The following is a 19645-nucleotide window of genomic DNA, read 5'->3' on the forward strand; positions in this document are numbered from 1 at the left end:
GGGTTGAAAAGAAACAGGAGACAAAGATCATTATTGGAGTTGAATTCCTAGAAAAGGAAAGGTGAGAAATTTAAAAACCAAGTCAGTAGGGGATGCTGCATATGGATTTACTCAAAAAGTGTGGGGTAGTGAATGGTATTGGTATTAGATAGCTACACTTAGCTATCTTCCTGTATGTTAGGACTTTAATTTCATTGGTTTATGAGTTTTGTATGCTCTTGCTTATTGCAAAAGGGAACAGTGTGATAGGTATGTTTGCGTGCATTTAAAAATCCATTAACAACATGGAATATTTGACTGTTTATCTGGTATTTCATGATTAAAACCAATTTTATGACAACCTTATGTCTATAAATTATTTCTAAAATGTTACTTTCTGCATATCTTGTAACTAAGAAAACTAAGAAATAATCTTTATTCTGAAAGTTGGGGGGGGTCATTTATTTAGGCTCTCTCCCGGGGGGGGGGGAACCCCAAACACCACATTTTGGAACCATCTTCTGAAGTCATTTAGCTACGTTCACACAACTCCAGATGACAGTATCTGCTTGGATGCTATATTCTAAAGCACTTTAATAAACATATGCAAACTTCCCTGATGTTTCTGTGAGAAGCATTCCTTTCCTTGATTCTAGAGAAGAGTGGAGAAAAACTTTTGCACGTAACATTACTCCCTGTGTACAGGACCTTGCTGTTTAAAAAGTATACCTACAATCCAGTATTCCATATAGCTACATAATAGATATGGCATTGCAATTTGTAGTCTTAGATTGTGTTTAAAAAAGGGTATATGTTGCACTTCTGCAAGTGTGCCAAGATGCAATATAATATATAGCATATTTGTATACAGAACCTTTCTTTGGACTAAATTTTATTCTAATGACTAGAACAGCTGTGAATACTGATTCTTGATGAATGTATCTTTTTTTTTATGTACACTGAGAGCGTATGCACCAAGACAAATTCCTTGTGTGTCCAATCACACTTGGTCAATAAAAAATTCTATTCTATTCTATTCTATTCTGTTCTATTCTATTCTATTCTATTCTACATTAAGACCTTTTGCAAAGTGAAAGTCAAACTTTCGTGAAAAAATAAAAATCTTAATAACAATTTAGTCCTTATCTACTGGGAAATGAACTCACTTTAACTCTCTCTGTTAAGTTTCCTGTTTGTTATATCTAAGAAAAAAGTTACTGTGAATTGATTGGAAGATAAAAGATTTTAAATTAAACATGAAAATCTGCTCAATATACCAATAATTGCTTTTTACAATCCATGTATATAATGTATTCTCTATCAACTTCTTTTATTGTTTTGCAAATTACATTCCATTAGCAAAACTAAGAACATGTAGATGAGTTAGATTAATAAAGACTATGGCACAAAGATTACAAAAGGGCATGTAAATTTACTTTGACAATATGAAATTTCAATTGTTCAAATTAATAAAAATTACTCAAATGGGATATCGTTATGAGAACAGAAAAACGAGCTTATTTTCTTTGAAGGTGCATTTACACTACTTTAAAAATAGGGCTTTTCTTAAAAAAGTCACAATGGTGCCTTTTTAATTTTCAGATTTTAATAGTTGCAGCCATATTGACAAGAATGTGAATGTAAAATATATACTACTGGAATTTTGCTGTTTGTTGTTCCATTTGTCAGCTAATTAACAGTACCTGACTTGCTAACCAGCCTAATTTGAGGGGAGTGGATTTGAAGCACTGCCTTCTTCATTCAGAAATTCTGAAGATTTCTGGAAACCTTCCCTTTTCCTCAACTTTTCAGTTTTATGTTGCAGAACAAATGTATTTAAAGCCCAGCTGATTATTTTTGTAGCAGAATTCATGGGAAGGTAGTCTTGCTCTTCAAAAATACCCTGTGCAAAATCTTTGTCTGTCATAGAGGCTTTCTGAATAATGTTAATTGGTTGCAAGATGAAGCTGTGTCTGGACTCCAGTTCTGTCAAATCGTTCCCACTAAAATCCATTTCTGAATTAACTGGCTCTTCAATCTTCAGCCATGTTTTGGCTTGGTGGCCATTTGTACTCCTTTTTGCAGGAATATCATTGCTTAATTCAAGTCTGCCATCATTGCTTGACACTACTGTGTTCAAGGTCAGGTCTCCATAATACGATGGGATGATAGGTTGAGCCTCTAGGGTTGTCAACCCACTTGAACCTTCATCTATTTCAGCAGAGCTCATTCCTAGCAAGGAAAATGATGTGGATGATTCATCCAAGTCTCCACTCGTATTAACAGTGGGAGTCTCTGCTCTTTGATTTTGCTTAGAGTAACTGTTCAGCAGTGCAAAGATTCTATCTACATCCTTCAAGTAATTTCTCCAGTCATCAGAATGAATGCTGTAGTTGTTTCTGGCTTCATATAAACTTTCATTCACACTGTACAAATCCTCCAGTCCTTGCCAGCTGATATTTTCTGTAAAATTTGGGAGCTTAGCCTTCCCATCCATGCCATAAGTGTCCTCTGTTAAAAAGAAAAAAGATACAGTAATACTTGTAATATTGGAAATCAATCATGTGCAGCTTAGCTCGGATCTGATTAAAATTGCTTTGGTTCAAATCATAAGTTAATTTGAAAAGTCAAATCAGTTCCATTTGGTACTTCAATCTGATTTTCCAAATTGATTCAAGAATATCTAGTTTGATTGTTGATTTAAAGTGATTCATAGATTGAAAAACCAGTGATTTGAATTAAATATCAATCTAATCTTTGCACAGTCATATTTAATAATTGCCTTCTTCTCAATTGAGTAGCACAATACAGGGAAATCCTTACATGCTGTTTTTCAGAATTTTAGTATATTGGTTGCAATGATAAAATACCAGCTCTTTTAATATTAGGCGGGGATATGTGATCAATATTTTACGCAAAGAGCTCAAGTGTGACATGAATGGGTTGATACCAGGCAGCAACATTTTCTTGCGTTTGTTCATAGCAGGTCCCATTCAGTATGATGAAAGTGAGTTTGCTGTAGAAATTCTTCCAAAAAAGCATTACAGAAACATTCACATGGATTTCTTGCTGTTATAGTGATTAACATTAAGTTGCAAGATAGCCAAAGCATATGTATGAAGAGTCTTTCATTAGACACTCATTTCTCCATGGCTTAATGAAATCCCAGGGGATTATTAGGAAGCTGCTTTTATTGGCGAGTACTTCTAATTTGATGTTACCAAATCTTTGCAAAACATAGGGCTTATACAATAACAAGATGCTCAAATATAGTGTAATAGTTTAAAGGTAAAGGTTCCCCTGGCACATATGTGCTAGTCATTCCTGATTCTAGTTATATCTTTAAGCAAAGCATGTGGTTCATAAAAAAAAATCAATTTCTAAGCAGTAAATAAATAAATTGATGAATATGTTGAACAATGCTTTTTTCCCACAGCACCTCCTGAAATCGGGGCACCACAAGGAGCTTTTGTTGAGAGGATCTTCTGAGAGGAGGCTAATCTGATTGGTGCTCCTGCAGATACCTAAGGACCAAGCCATATAGATAATTTCTTTTTTCCGGGAGATGTAGATATAGCAAGAATCGGCTTAAATTGTTTTTAACTTAAACAGAAACATTTTAAAAAATTAAATGCTGTAGAAGAATCACTTAAGAGTAAGCGCTGTTGTATACTTCTAGTGTGTGTAAATTGTTTTATGTTTACATTGCAGATAATAAAATATTAAGCTAATTCTTGCTAGTCTTCATATTTCTCAACTATACTAAGCTAGTTTTGCTTTAAATCTGTCCAACCTCTCTGGCACAAAACTGGAAAAGCTATTGATGCCCAGCTCTAGAAAAAGAAGAATGACCACATTATCTAATTCTGTACCTTTCAAATGGATTGAGCTACAATGACTGTCAATAATGAGAATATATATGGAGGAAAACAGGTTAAGACAGAAACATAGCTGGTATTTTTCCACCAAAAGCACACATTTGAAAATTACAGGAAAGTTCTCATGCAAGGCATAATAATTGATACCAAGAGTTCTTTTATCTCTGTATTATTCATAATTGTTATAAAAAGAAATACTTTTGTGGGGGGCAATAAGATGCTTCAAGATCTATCCATGTTGCCCAGTTGACTTGTCTTCTGGAAAACCTCCATACGTTTTCAGCTCCAGTCAGTAATTGGGAGTATATTTGTTATATGTATATATTTTAGAATGTAGCAACAAATGGAAAAACAAATGGCATTTAATGCATAAATCTCCTTATAGGCATTAGCAATATTACCAATACACTGGATTCATTTGGGTGCTCATGAAAATAACATCACTAAGCTAGCTGATGAGGACTCATTATAGACACTAATTGCAAATATGGATGCACATATGAATTACACAAGGGAGTTATCCAGAAAAGCTTGCTTCAAGAATCTCAAAATCTGTGAACAAATGCCTTCCCTTCAAAAAGGAAGCAAATTTTATGCAGTGAAGACGCAGCATGCCCAAATATTTGGGGAATTGGGAAGAGAAGCAGAAATGGTTGGAATTAAAGTGTAGGTATCTGACACTGAATAATAGACAACTTTATCATAGGACTAATTTGTAGCTAGTAATTTTTAGATTAATAAGTAATCTTAATTTTTGCCACTGCAAAAATTGCATTATGCAATGTCTAAGGAGAAGCAACAGAAGAAGGTATTACACTGAAAATCTGCCTTGTCTTTTCAGAGATGTCTGACTGACTAGTGATAAAAGCACTCAGTTAGATAATGACCTTAGATTTTATATTCTTAAGAAATACACAAAAGAAAGTTTTTGAATAGAATGGTAGAGGCAGCTGGAGGGAGGTTTGTGTGCTAATGATTTAATCATTAGCAATATGAGATATAATCACTTTGGTATTAGTGATCAATTAAATAGCAATTTTTTACAGAAAGAGGGAGGTTGCAGTTCAGAAGAGCAACTTTAGAAGATACTCCAGGAAAGGATTTAGTACTAGAGAAACATTAGAAAGAATTCAAAATGAATTAAATTTTAAAAAATGAAGGTGAAAAACAAAATCCAAATGGTATAGGACAATACGGGAAACTTCAGCCATATCCAAGTAATGTTTCCAAACTTAGTAGCTTCCAGATGGATCAAAAATTCCGTAAATCTAATGCAGAGGATTCTGTGGTTGTAAGACATAGTGGGAATTCCCATGCTGTCCTCATTGTGACAGATCTAGAAAGTGCCAATTTGAAGACTATTACTCCAGAAATTGTTATGTTACTCAGGATAATAGTTTGGTGTAGCAACATTGTGGACTCTTTCTGAATATAGGTACTTCTCAGGTTATGACAGCAACTGAAAGCAAGAACTCCCATCACTACGTGGCACAGTCATAAAGCATGAAATCATGTGATTGCATCACTTAGCGATGGCAAGGTTGCCATTGTTAAACAAACATTACATGGATCATTAATCAAGGATATCACATGCTCATGACTTCAGATTCTCCACTGGTTTCCCTGTTGATTTTGCTTGTGGGAAGCTGGCAGAGAATGTCAGAAATCCCAATTAGGTCACCATGGGGATGTTGCAATGGCCGGAACTCCGAGTCTCCATCCTCATTCAGCACCATCATAGATCTGAGTGTCACTGAACAATGTACCTATACCAAGAAGGGGAGCACACTTGTGTATATGTATGCTTATAGGTGTGCCTGTACATATAGATCCCAGAAGGCATATCCCCAAAAGAAGAAAAATGTACATTAATTGTATCACAAATAATTACAATTAGTCAAGGAAGATAAACCATTTGCAAACTTAAATGAGGTCCATCTGCATATACCAACCATTTCCCCACAAATACTTCTTTCATACAGATGACCATACATACTCCTTCCTTTTTCCAAAAGAAACCTCAGCAAAGAAAAGGGAATGGAGATGGGATGACTGGAAAATGGAACTGCACATGGAAAGGGAAGGAAAGAGACAAGGGGAGACAAACCATGTAGAAAAGGAAAGAGGTAACTGGGGGCAACAGGCAGAAATGCTTTGTTTCTGTGTTGCAAACAGGTTGAATTCACCAGACAAACAACCCTCTCAAGCCCCAACTAATCTTCAGTGCTAATTCTACATTTAAATGGCTTAATGCTAATCCCTTTGTTTTCAGCAACATTTCCTGCCTTATCAGGGAATGCAAGACAGTTTAAACCTTTCTATCATTAGCCTCCCAATTCATGACCAATTGACCAAGAAGTTGATTTATTGTTTTTCTTTTAAATGATAACAGACGCTTTGGCAAATAACTTGCTTATTTTAGTTTCTTATTGATTAAAACTGTGGCTCAGTTTGATCTGAATGCAAGCTGATACTGGTCCTCAACTACCTCTGGCTTAGCCTGAAGCAGTCTGATCTTTGGTAAAGGTAATCACTGAGCCATCAATTTGAAGTGTGTAAAGACTGGTAATTGTTGCCACCAATACCATAGTAAGCAGAGGCAATTTGAAGCAGTCTGTCGAGTAACAGTCCTTGTGAGACTAAGGAGAAGAAGCTTGTAAATCCCAAAAGTGAAACCATGCAAATAATTATTTTCTATTTGACTCCAAATATGTAACAAAGCCCCACCTCTTACTGCAGTTCTGCAAAACAATCCAATAATCCTAAGAGTTACTCTTCTTTGAAAATTGATTTAATAATTATCATCTCATAGCATTCTATATCATCTGGGTCAGAGGTGAAATGCTACTGGTTCACTCCGGTTCAGGAGAACGGGTAGTAAAAAAAAGCTACCAGTTCCTCTGAACTGGTATTTCTGACGACCAGCTGTGCAGCGGGGTTTAGCTTTGCTAGAAAGCAGGAAATCCTGCTTTCTAGCAAAGCTAAATCATGCGCCACAACTGATCCCCCCGCTGTTCTACTTACATTCCCAAGCCTCCTTTTGGCGCATACTGCGCATGTGCGTGCACAGCATGCACCAAAAGGAGGTTTGGGAAGGTAAGTAGAACAGTGGGGCGGGGGGGGGAGATCAGGTGTGCAGCGCAATTTAGCTTTGCTAGAAAGCAGGAAATCCGTGTGTCACAGCTGATCTCCCCCGCTTCTCCTTACTTTCCCAAGCCTCCTTTTGGCACATACTGTGCATGCATGTGCGCAGAGAGCACATTTGGTGCACACTGCATATGCGCATGCAGCACGTGTTTGGCGCGCATGTGCGGCCAGCAAACCGGTATCAAACTGGTTCGGATTTCACCACTGATCTGGGAGCTGATCCAGTCCACATTCGCTTAACTTCAACAGCTTTATAACATCAGTTTTACTGGTGCAGAATTACATAACCCTTTTTTGCATTTTATTTGGAAAATGTGCATAAGTGTCTTATGGACCAGGTTGCCATCTTGCAAGCTGACATCAGTTTTATAAGACATCAAGTTCTACAGGACAAAAAGCAAACAAGTATCCAATCATGTTCTATAGGAGAAAAAGTGAATAAGTATCCATTAAATATATGAACATCTACATACAATGTAAGCTCAATTGATTTTGCTTTGCTGTGCAAAGGTAAACATATTTAAGCACCCTCTTTAGGGCATCATGACCTACAATACATACAACAGTACAAGAATGTATTCTTCATTCCAGGTTGCCTAAACACATGGAGATGCCTGATGCCCAGAGAGTGATATGTAGATGTTCTAGATCAGGGCTGTCAAATTCCCGGCCCATGGGCCAGATGCGTCACATGTTAGCGACGCCCTAACCACACCCAGTTTAGCTATGGGGGAAACAGTCCCGATAGGTCACGTGATGCTGCTGTGACAATGTGAGTTTGACACCCCTGTTCTAGATGGAAAGACAGATGGGGGTGGATTGGTGAATAAATGGCTGAGCATTCTTTCTGCATATACCTTCTCTCCCTTCCTCTGCTTAAATATGAGGATGAGAGTGAATTTTCTCAGGTGGAATAAAATAAAATGAAATTTTGATGTAAAAATATTAAATGTCATGTGAAAATGGAAACACCAGTGGTTTCATGAACAGCATTAGCGCTTGCATGCAGCAAAAGCTATGTGATGTGCAGCAGGCAAAGTAGAGGCATTAGTTGAAATGGACCAGGTCATGCAATTATTTGGAAAGAAGCTGCTGAGGAGAATAATAAAGTGTGGATACCTGTGTGGATCATAGCTTCCTCCATCTTTATTTCCTGATATAGGAAAATACAAGAGTAACTTTTGTTAGTGTTTAGATTTGGTAAAATCATTCACAACGTAGCTTTTCATGCACAGCATCTAATTCCTAATAATAATTTTATGGGGTTATAATCAAGTAAAGAAGCAGTCCAACAAAGATACTTGAGTAAGGTATGTTCTGAAATAACTAAAATAGGACAAAAAGATGATTAAGTTACAAGAAAAGGGAAATGTTTATTGTAAAAGAAATGAAACCATAAAAAATGGGAGATAAATCTCCAAGGAACAAACCCATGATTTCTAATTATATTACAGATGATAAAAGAATGTGCAATTATTGCAGGTTCTAGTCCCACCAGGCCCAAGGTTGACTCAGCCTTCCATCCTTTATAAGGTAGGTAAAATGAGGACCCAGATTGTTGGGGGCAATAAGTTGACTTTGTATAAATATACAAATAGGATGAAGACTATTTCTTAACATAGTGTAAGCCGCCCTGAGTCTTCGGAGAAGGGCGGGATATAAATGCAAATAAAATAAAATAAATAAAATAAATAAATAAATAAAATGGACATCTTGCCCCTTTGGGAGGAAGTGAGAGCTGACTCAGCTATGCACTTCTGTAATAGGAATTCATGATGTTGTGAAAGGCTGATGCCAATTCAAATTCCTTTCTCCTGTTGGCAAGTTAAGGTTGCTATTGCTACAGGTTTCAAACCCTCTTGGTGGTCACTGTAACTTCATCAGGACATCTGATGGGCCTGTTTGCTAAGAATCCCATCCAGCCCTACTGCATTCCTTTTTTGACTGAGGGCTTTTCTGTATAGTTCTGTACAGAATTCTGTGCAAATAAATTTGTTTAATAAATAAAAGTAAAATCTACTAACCATAGGTGGAAAACATTTTAGTAGTTGTATCAACAGAGCTTGAAAGCACATCACATTAGACTCATTCCCATCACAACACAGAGGCTGCCTGCTTTCCTGCAGTGCTTTAAAAGGAGTTTTTTCCAACCTATTCTAGCACAACCTAGTAATGCTGTTTGAGGTGCTGTGTTTGATCTAGGTCCATGATGGCGAACCTATGGCACGCTTGCCAGAGGTGGCACGCAGAGGCCTCTCTGCTGCTACACGCGCCGTTGCCCCAGGTCTGATCTCTGTGGCGTTTCTTTCGTGAGCATCTGTTTCCCTGCAAACAACGAAACAGAAGCTCACGAAAGAAAAAGATTTTGCCACACTGCCGGTGTTGGAATGTCCCGCCTCCTGCCGCCCAGCTGGTCTTCAGGTCTCTGCTGCGCATGCATGCATGTCCGCCCAAGCGCATATCCATGCATGCACACCTTTTAGTTTGGGCATGCGCGCACGGTTTGGGCATTCGGTGTCTAAAAGGTTTGCTATCACTGCTCTACGATGCATAAAAAGAGACAAGTTTCAGGCTTTGTCCATCTCCAGTAGCTTTCCTAGTCACCAGAAAGCTCTAAAACCAGCTAAAGAGAATATTTTAATTGACAATACAGAGGATATGCAACATCAAACTAACATTAAGGAACACATATTAAGGTCTCATAAATTAACCATCTTAATGGTTATTTGTATAATAAAAACATGACCACTGTAGGTCATTTATTTTTAGTTTATCATACCCTTATCTCAATTTCCCAATGGATTTTTGGAGAAAATAACCTAGCCTAATTTATTGATAATGGATAATTATTGTATAAGGTAGGGGTGATTTCTTAAATCCATCCTAATTTACACTGACAAAAAAAAATGCCTGTTTGTTAGAAATATGTAGAGCAAACATAGGACCAAAAAGGAAACTGCAGGTTTTTCTACTCCTTAGATGATTGAGCCAATCACTGTCACTCAGTCCAATCTACCTCACAGTGTAATTGTTGTGGGGAAAATAGAAGAAAGAAATATTAGATTGTTTTATCACCTTGGGTTATTCATAAAATCAATAATGGTGGAATATAAATAAATAAAAATTAAATATTTTGATATGTATTATTCATATGTTCAGTGAAGTGCATTGTTTTCTTGAGCTTTTAAGTCGTTATCTGAAAGTCATTGTCAGGATTCATATTTTGATAGTTGAATTATTACACAGCAAGAGGTTTCACAGACAACTTAGCTGCTCCTTGGACTAAGTAGGGGAAACAAAACACAATATGCCAGTTTTTAAACCATAGGTTGTTTACCTGTGTCAAGTCCCTTAGGTCTTGGATTGCACTGTTTATAACCTTGACAACTTCGTAGCTCCATTAGCTGAAGATGTAGCTGGTTCAAAATGCCTCTTTCTACCGTATGTACCGAATTTGTTAGCTGGGCATGGAAAGAAAGAAATGAATGCCTGCATCTGCAAAAGGTGTGAACTTTAAATGATTATGCTTACGCATGTGGACTTTCAGCAAGTTATAACTGCTTCTCACATTTCTTTTGTAGTTATATTAACCCCCTTGGAAGACCCCTCGGAAGCCTAGCTAGCTGGCTCAGTGGCTAAGACGCTGAGCTTGTCGATCAGAAAGGCCGGCAGTTCAGTGGTTCGAATCCTTAGTATAGGTCTCCTGTGTGAGCAGGGGTTTGCACTAGATTACTTCCAAGGTCCCTTCCAACTCTGTTACTGTTACATATGCAAGGATCTACAAATAATTCTTGATTTACAACTCTAATACAGTCTGCCTCTGATAGTTCTAAGTTTTGATGGTCATAAATCAGGTCACCCCCATAACCAATTCAATATTTTTTGAAGTGATCATTACATGAACCAAGGGGCTGCTTTTGCCAAAAACTGGAAGAAATGCCAATTTTTGGCAAAGTCATAATAAAAGGCAGTTATATGACCATGGGAGCAAAAAGCTGCAAATGCAGGGAGTCTAACATACAGCTATATGACCTGGGTTTGAGGTGGGGGAACAGCTTTCAAAACTTTGGAACTGGGTTATAAGTACCCCAGGGAAGTCTGTCATAACTTTGAACAGTCATTAAGCAATTGGTTTTAAGTCAAGCACTACCTGTAATATTTTCTCAGTGCCATATACCCCATGTACTAAGAGAGCTGCAAAGTATTCATGACTGTACGCTTGGATCAAAACTTAGATGTGAAAGTGTTTGGGGAGACCAGCTTACATTATTTTATGTTCCATCAAGATATAAAATGGGATATAATTGAAATGTATTAATAGTGGCTTAACTAAGGTAATGTTCCACAACTGTTATCATTTTTAACATACATTTACCTGATAGGGATCAGAATTCATATCAAAATACTCCAAAAATCCTGTAGCAAATTCACAGAAGAGGAAGTTGTGTGTTTCATTTACTGTTCGCAAACACCAGTAAGTGTTGTTGTTGGAGCTTGTACAAGCACAAAACGATCCCACTGTTATACGGAAAAAATAAATTTAAACGTGCATGTATTCACTTCACTTGAGCAAGGGCAATCCATTGATAGTTCCATAAGCATATCACAAGCTTCATGCAATGATATTGCATATTAGTGGACAATGCTTGTACAAAGTACAGATATAGCTGTTACAAGTGCACAAAAACATTTCTGCAACCCTTCTTATAATGTTAGAAAAACAACCTCCTGATGATAAGACCAGTTTGGAATTCGAATTAGCCATCAGGAGAACTTTCTCTCCTGGAAGTCCTTCAAAGCAGAGCCTAGACAGCCCACCACTGGATGAGTTCAAGCTCTAGATTTCCTGAACTGAGCAATGGATTGGCTCTGTTTGCCTACGAGACCTCCTCCAGATACATCACTAAATAGATAATGGGCACTGCTAGGTTTCCTAGTATTGTCACATACATTGCTGCCCCTTTTGCCCAGCACCATCTATTTAATCAGGCAAATCTTTATACTCCTACTGGGTCACACAAGATCTCTTGTTTCATTTACTTGGAAACTGTTTGTAAATTTGTAAATTAAATCTAGTCAGTTCAGCTCTAAATGTAATTCTAGTTTGAATTAACATACCCATTTTTAATGAGCTCATTGTCTTTTCCTCTCCTCTCCATATGAGATCCAGAACAAATATGCCCTCCAACTCCCTAAGAGCTCACATCAATTCTTATTCCCATGAGCATGCATCTACTGGAAGTGGTTCTCACAGTTCCAGAATGGCGCAGTCTGCCAGTGATTGTTGTCATGAGTAAAGCAAGTGAGTCCCGGAAGGCTGCATTCGTCTCCTTTCTTCTGGCGCTTTTTCCCTTTCCTTTCTTTTTTTCTCCTCCGATTCTCTTTGAAGAGCTGAAGTTTACCATCCACCTCTTGAGCAGCTTCCCTAATCATTCAAGAATATTTAATAGATGTTAAACAATAGCATACTTTAATAATTGAGGCTACAATAAACTATGTCTATATACATGTAGATTTTTCACATAGGAACTGGCTTATAGTCTAGAAACATTATGTGGTATATTTTCCTAGTTCTGGAAGAGTATCATCAGTCACATTGGCTAAGCTCACTACTGCTCTACCGTTACTCTACTGTTCTACTGGAAAAACTACCGTGTTTCCCCATAAATAAAACCCAGTCTTATTTTCTTTTGGGCCCCGAAATAAGCACTGGGGCTTATTTTCAGGGGTGTCTTAATTTTTTTGAGTGTCACCTCTGAGAGGTGGGATGGAGCTGCCTGACACACACACTGGCTTACCTCAGGGCCTCAGGGCTCCAAGCCCTGAAAACTGCCTGGCGGCAGCAGCACCACCCACCATATGCAACAGGAGCCCATGTGGCCGCTGGCTCACTTCTTTCGGCACCAGTGTGGCACCGGAGCAGAAGGCCAAGTGATGCAGCCAGGCAAAACACTCCGTTGCCAAGCAACCCATAAGCATCCAAATACTTTTCACCCAGATGGTAAAATAAGGGAGAGTCAAAGCTTTATCTGCTTGCAAATGGGATGCTTTGAAACAGAGCATCCTGCTTGCAAGCAGACAAAGCTTCATCTCCCTCTGGGCGAAAAGTGCGCGGTGGAGGCTGTCTCCCACCTACCTCCACCTCCGTGCTCAGACTTCTAGGTATCTTCACTGCGCCAAGGGGTCAGCGGGCCATGCCCATTTATCCCAGGCTTATTTTAAAAGGTAAAGGTAAAGGTTCCCCTTGCACATACGTGTTAGTCGTTGCCGACTCTAGAGGGTGGTGCTCATCTCCGTTTCAAAGCCGAAGAGCCAGCGCTGTCCGAAGACGTCTCCGTGGTCATGTGGCCGGCATGACTTAACGCCAAAGGTGCACGGAACGCTGTTACCTTCCCACCAAAGGTGGTCCCTATTTTTTCTACTTGCATTTTTACGTGCTTTCGAAACTGCTAGGTTGGCAGAAAGGCTTATTTTAGGCCCACCCAAAAAAATCAGGCTAGAGCTTGTTTTCAGGGTGGGTCTTATTTTCAGGGAAACGTTGTATTATGCAAAATATACGAATTGCACCAGGTTTTGAGAAGTTAATCTGCTTTATCTAACCTCTGTGATTTTAGTTTTGTTTTTGGTTTTTCCCAGAAAAGAAGAACTAGTTTATTTCACAGTGGAACACAGATACTACTTCTCAGCTACTCATCTCTATCATTAAGAATATAAAGACATAAAATCATGTTCCGAAACCTACCGGTATATGCTTTTAAGTAAACATAGAAACCTGACATAAACAATGCTTCCTGCTATTATAGTCTGCTTTGTCAGTGCTGGAATATGGTTACTGCGGTTTTATTTTCCTATTCTTTATTTATGGATCTATCAGATAGTTAATAACTTAACAGGCCTTTTTAACAATGGTATTATGCTTTAGAATGGCCCTTTCTAAAATTTAGGCTGATTAACTCAATAACTTCCTCTTAGATGCTGTAAACTCTGAGATCTTACAGATGATGATTGGGATATGATACTTCACCATATAATCACCATCAGTCAATTGCAGCTTTACTTGGAATAGCTTGCATCTTGCAATGATACCCTTAATACCATCAAACCAGGGGTGAAATGCTCCTGGTTCGGACCCGATCGCGCGATCTGGTAGTGATGGGGGCAGGTAGTTCGGAGAACCGGTAGCAAAAATCCCTCCCCCCACACTGCCCACGCCTCGCTGTTCCTCTTCTCTGTCCCTGAAGCGCTCGGTGGTGATATAGCTGCAAACGGCCTTAAATGACTGCCATGGCACTTCAAAGGGCTGCACTACAGCTGATCAGTGCTGTAGTCAGCTAGTAGACCGGTGCCTCTATTTTTAAAGAAGGTAGACCGGTGCCTGCCAAAGGTAGACCAGTGCCTCTCAGTAAAAGGTAATTGGTAGACCGGTGCCTCTATTTTTAAAGAAGGTAGACCGGTGCCTCCCAAGTTTTGTATACTTTATTATTTTTATTATTTATTATTATTGATCATGCCCATTCAGTCACTTGACCACCAAGCCACACCCACCAATTAAGCCACGCCCACAGAACCGGTAGGGAAAATTTTTAGATTTCACCCCTCCATCAAACAACATTTGCCTATCTCAGGGCCTTGGAAACAACTTGATCAATAAAAATACCAAATTCAAGTCTAAGCATCTGTCTGATAGCAATCAACCATAATAATAAAATCCATTGAATTGAGATATATAGAAAATACAAACGAAACACATTAAAACCTAAGCAGCTTTAACCCTAAGGGAATAGTGGAATACAAACAGATAATCACTTTCTTACAAAAAGAAGACATAAACTAGACCCTGTAAAACCTACTAACAATTTATAATTAATTAAAAGGAAGTGGACAGCTTATTTGAAGCTGTTCAGTGAGGCCATCTGTGTTTTGAATCTATATCTCTCTTGGTTGGTCAAGGCTTCCTGGGAGACGACTTTTAGTAGTGGTGAATGAAGAGTTATGAGATTAGGTGGTTTTGCAGGCTCTTCTAAGAGACAGTGGTCTAATCACTCCAATGAACTATAATTGGATCCTATGAAACAGACAATTTCATCCAGTCTCTAGTTTTCCTTTTTTAGAAAGAGTTTGTGTTTCAGCAAAGGGCCTTGGAGAAAATGAATTAAGTGAGAGCTTTTTCACTTGGTTCAGCTGGAGATGTAACCCTTTTTGATGAACCTATTGTGTGTGTGTGTGGGGGGGAGATATCTTCCTTCTGATCCTCTTTGAGTTAATACCATCAACTATTATTTTGTTATGGACTGGTTTAGGGGAGACTAGGAGGCACAGTGTAATGGTGGTTTTCCTCCTATTTCCAGAACTGGTTCCAGCTGAGGAGAAACAGATCTCCATGGTGGGGTGGCTTAGTGATTCACTGTCTTCCACTTTTCTTTAACTTAAATAAAGTTAAGTTATATAAATGATACTGTGGTCATTCATTGACATAGCTTAGGGATCATCTGTATGCTTTGACAATCAGTTGAATCTATCCGTCCTGATCAATCAAGACAAGTGATGCTTGGTTATAGTGCTAGGAACATGGAGTAATTATAGGCTCATTGTATTTTACACAATTATGATATTTAACCTTGTCAGTTTTAATGTGCGTCTAAATCACCAACAGAAATGGATGGAAATGTACTGTACTCAGGTAGATTAAAAACAATTTATGTTTAGAAACTGAACAAAATTGAAGTAAAAAGAATTGGGTACATCACAATTCCAGTGAAATGAACATAAAGTTAAGCTAGCAACATGAGATATAACAAAAAAAATTGAAATGTAACCAAGGAATTCTTTAAAGCTATTTACTTATTCAAAAACCCACATCATTAAGTGAAACATTTTTTTGACAAACTTCCCATAGCATGTGAATGACAAGATGACTGGAAGATAGGTCTCATGAATATATGCTGGAAATTAACAAGACTCACTTGAATGGATGTAGATGACTTGTCTTAAGCTTTTTTTGAACTTTTGCCCCCTTTTCTTTGTGGTAATAGCTATAAAGAAATATTATAACATAAAAAACTTTATGGAAAATGCCCATTTAAAGCAAAAACATGTCTGATATTTTAAAATCTGATTATGAGCAGCACTGATACAGTGGGCCTCTTTTAAAGAAGCATGGATCTGGGGTGAAAATTTCTTGGATTTCAGAAGCGTTTACTTTGACCAGAAACTTTTTGGTTAAAGTTTTTTTATACTAACAATATAAAACTTAATATAAAACTTTTTTATATTAACAATATAAAAGATCTGGGACTATAGCAGTATGATACTAAATTTTGCTCTAAAAATGCCTCTAGGATTACTTACTTTAAAAATCTTCTGAAATTTAACTGTATAAGTAGAATTCCATCAAATAATGAAATAATATAATGAAACAAAATCCAATAAAACAATACTTTGTCTAACAATACTGTATGATTCTTTTTTTACATGCTGTCATAGTTAGTTACAAAATCAACTTAAGAACAATTAGTCATGCTCCCATGTACATTGGTTTCCAGGTTAGATGATAATACATAAGTTATTGAGAAAGTTGTATATACCTCTTTTTGCTACAGTCACATTCATCTGGTTTTCGTCTTTTAAGATGTCCTCTTACTTCTCTTAAATTTTTAATTTTATCCTGGAGAGCTTCAATCTGAAAAAAGAATGACTGGTTTAATAGCAATATTATGTACCCAATCCTTATATAGCTCCTGATAAATCTTCCCATTAAACTATTTCATATCATTGCTAAATGTATATGAAAATTATTATTGCTTTAACACTTTAAATTATTCATACATTATAAGCACATCTTATAAATTGTTTCATATCTACATGTGCCACTACAATAGCAAGTTCAGACATGGTGAACTGCCAATAACAATTATTTCCAAAGGCCATAGAGTGTTCAGAATGTTCTTTAGTGTGATGTGGATTACCACAAGACATTGACTACTTTCAGTCTATTTGTTTAGATTCTGTAGTTTTCCCATGCTCCATTTCTTATATTAGTTTTTTGAAGTGAACAAAGTTGTTGTTACAATCCCAATGTGTTTAAAAGTTTCATGTGGGGGAAGACTGGTTTAGGGAATCTAACCCAGAAATATGGCCCATTGTCAGAAGCTGCCTTGTTTGTATCATTATAAATAGGATTACAGTTTGTCCAAATTAGTATTTTATAAGAAATCATAGTGAATGACAGTGGGGATCTTTCATACAAGAAAACATGCTGGAAAAGAGAGAACCACAGATAAGTTTCATTCTTATAACACTGAAATAATAGCTTACCATTACCTCGAAGAACATATATTGTGCATATCATTACGGAGAAATTTGCACCCATTTCCAATATCATTCCAAATGTTCATTCAATATATATTTTCTGATAAATTATCCTGTCTCAAAATACCAGTTCTAATTCTAAATTAAGAAAAAGTCTTTCCCACCTCCTTGTCTATGTAGGCTTTGTGATCTTTCCAAGCTCTGGCTGAATGATATAGCTCCCTTTCACAATGGATAGAGTCATTTGAAAGAATAAAACATCTGTAAGGAAAGAATGAAGAGAAAAAAATAGAGTATGATATATTTGAGATACCTTGCCTAGCCTAAATCCTAGGACTCTGCACAGTGATAAAAAAAGCAAATAACTCTCACTGCTTTAACAGTTAACTGTGGTAAGTGCTTGGTCTAAAAACTTTCTATAGAGAAAGCAATACCAATGTTTTAGGACAGTGTATCTAAACATTAAAACTGAGCTTATGAACACTTAAGTACACAGACATTTCAAGAAAAGGTATTTGCTTTCAAATATATCTACCACACTTCCCAGGTCTTAAATGATATAAAACTATCCCTAGAATTGATATTTTTCTCCTTCTACCTCCATCAAATATTTATCCTACCTTTAAAAGCTCTCCATAATATTCTCCTCTTTATTATACAAACTAGTCCTATCTCAAATGTACTTTTCTTGTCCTCTTGGTTCTCAAATATCCTACATTAAGCATAAAATGCTCTTGTCTAAATTTGAATGAAATCCTCCATGCAATCATAAACCTGTTTCATCTTGAATTTTCACTCAGTATTAATATGCTCGTGTTCAAGTAAAAATAATTTTAGTGAGGGAAGTTGAGAAAAGAGGGAATGGCCACATAGGGAAATTGGCAGAAGGGCTTATGTGCTGCTCTAGCTTTGATGTTTCAGATCTTCTGTAGTTCATCTAGACAAACCAAAGCACTTTGGCTCAGGGTGAAATGTAAAATTTGTTACTACTGGTTCTGTGGGTGTGGCTTGGTGGGAGGGGGTAATGTGACTGGGTGGGCCAACTTCTTTTTTACTTTTAAAAGCCTTTTTTCTACAACCTCTTTGGCTGAATCATCTGAGGCTTTTTTTTTCAACTTTTAAAAGCATTTTTTCAGCCAAAGAAAAAAATGTTTTGTTTTTTTTAAAAAAAAACAACCTCTGATGATCGCGTGGCTCAGGTGGGAATGGGGGGGGGAAGGGATTTTTGCTACCAGTTCTCCGAACCACCCGCCGCCATCGCTACCTGATCGGGTGATCTGGTCTGAACTGGAAGCATTTCACCCCTGCTTTGGCTTTAGTATTTGATATTCATCCTAAAATAAAAAGCAGACATTCTTTTTGCTCAAAATGTATCCTCTAAGATCTTCTCTTTTCTATCCCTGAAATCTGCCCTGGAGCTATCTTTACTTCTGCTACCTGGGATAACACACATAGTAGATGGTTCTGAATAAATAATGAAAAGCAATTAAGTAAAGCACTCCTACTTATGAGTAACTTTGACAGAATCTGGCTGGCCAACAGTGTTAGCCCCATCAGCAAGCATTGCTTTAATTCCATCACCATCTTCTGGATGACTTTCCTCTGCTTCATCTTCTTCCTCTTCACTATAACTTCCATGCCGCTTAACAATGCTTTTGGACTGAAGGATATGCAACTCCTCCTCCTCTTCCTCCTCTTTCTCCTCTTCTTCCTCCAGATTTATACTGTATATTTCCCCTTCAAATTCCACAGATAAGGACCGAGTTTGGCGAGTATGGACAAACCGGGGTTTGTATTCTGCGTAAGATCACAGACTCATCAATAGGAAACTATAAAATGCATACTCTTTGAAAGCTAACCAAGACACTGGAACTAGGGCTGATATTCCTAAAATGCTGATGTCTATACAATCCATATAAACAATATAAATAGCGATAGCTATTTCCAAGTCTGCACTTCAGGGCAAAGGTTTTCTAAAGATGGTTGGCTACATTTTTAAAATTATTATTTATTTAAAAATAATTGTAATCCTTTCCAATCTTGACAGACTCTCGGTGGCTAACACAAAACAAAAATCATTTAAATGCAACGTGAAAATAATGAAAACAACGATATATAAAAACGACTATAATGGCTGTTCAGAATCAGTTAGGGCCGATACCAACTTTCACTAGTTTGTAAAATGCAAAAAAGATTGGATGCCTTAACCATCAGAAAGATATTCCACAAAGGGGAGCTACCACTGAGAAAGGCTATGATCTTCTCTATATCAAATGTACATTGCAAGGAGGCAGGCCTTTCTGCAGGCCCTCTCTAGATGGCTGGACTGGATG

General features: G+C 37.4%; 1 protein-coding gene across 3 annotated transcripts in view; it reads right to left on the reverse strand.

The window, feature by feature from the left end:
- Window positions 1-448: 448 nt before the first annotated feature.
- The window catches only part of SULF1 (sulfatase 1), a 108400-nt gene continuing 89203 nt past the window's right edge, over window positions 449-19645 (reverse strand). For 2 of the 3 annotated variants that reach the window (XM_058177240.1, XM_058177239.1), the window contains exons 14-22: window positions 18818-19109; window positions 17477-17573; window positions 16589-16683; window positions 15968-16036; window positions 12257-12429; window positions 11380-11522; window positions 10342-10465; window positions 8124-8157; window positions 2320-2490 (exon numbers count right to left, since the gene is read on the reverse strand). In XM_058177240.1, the coding sequence (XP_058033223.1) occupies window positions 2460-2490; window positions 8124-8157; window positions 10342-10465; window positions 11380-11522; window positions 12257-12429; window positions 15968-16036; window positions 16589-16683; window positions 17477-17573; window positions 18818-19109 (1058 nt within the window). In that variant the 3' untranslated portion in view covers window positions 2320-2459. Of the gene's footprint in view, window positions 2491-8123; window positions 8158-10341; window positions 10466-11379; window positions 11523-12256; window positions 12430-15967; window positions 16037-16588; window positions 16684-17476; window positions 17574-18817; window positions 19110-19645 lie in introns of all 3 variants that reach the window. The other variant, XM_058177241.1, reaches the window with a different exon arrangement.

This window comes from Ahaetulla prasina, chromosome 3 (genome assembly GCF_028640845.1).
Source record: "Ahaetulla prasina isolate Xishuangbanna chromosome 3, ASM2864084v1, whole genome shotgun sequence".
Lineage (NCBI taxonomy): Eukaryota > Metazoa > Chordata > Lepidosauria > Squamata > Colubridae > Ahaetulla > Ahaetulla prasina.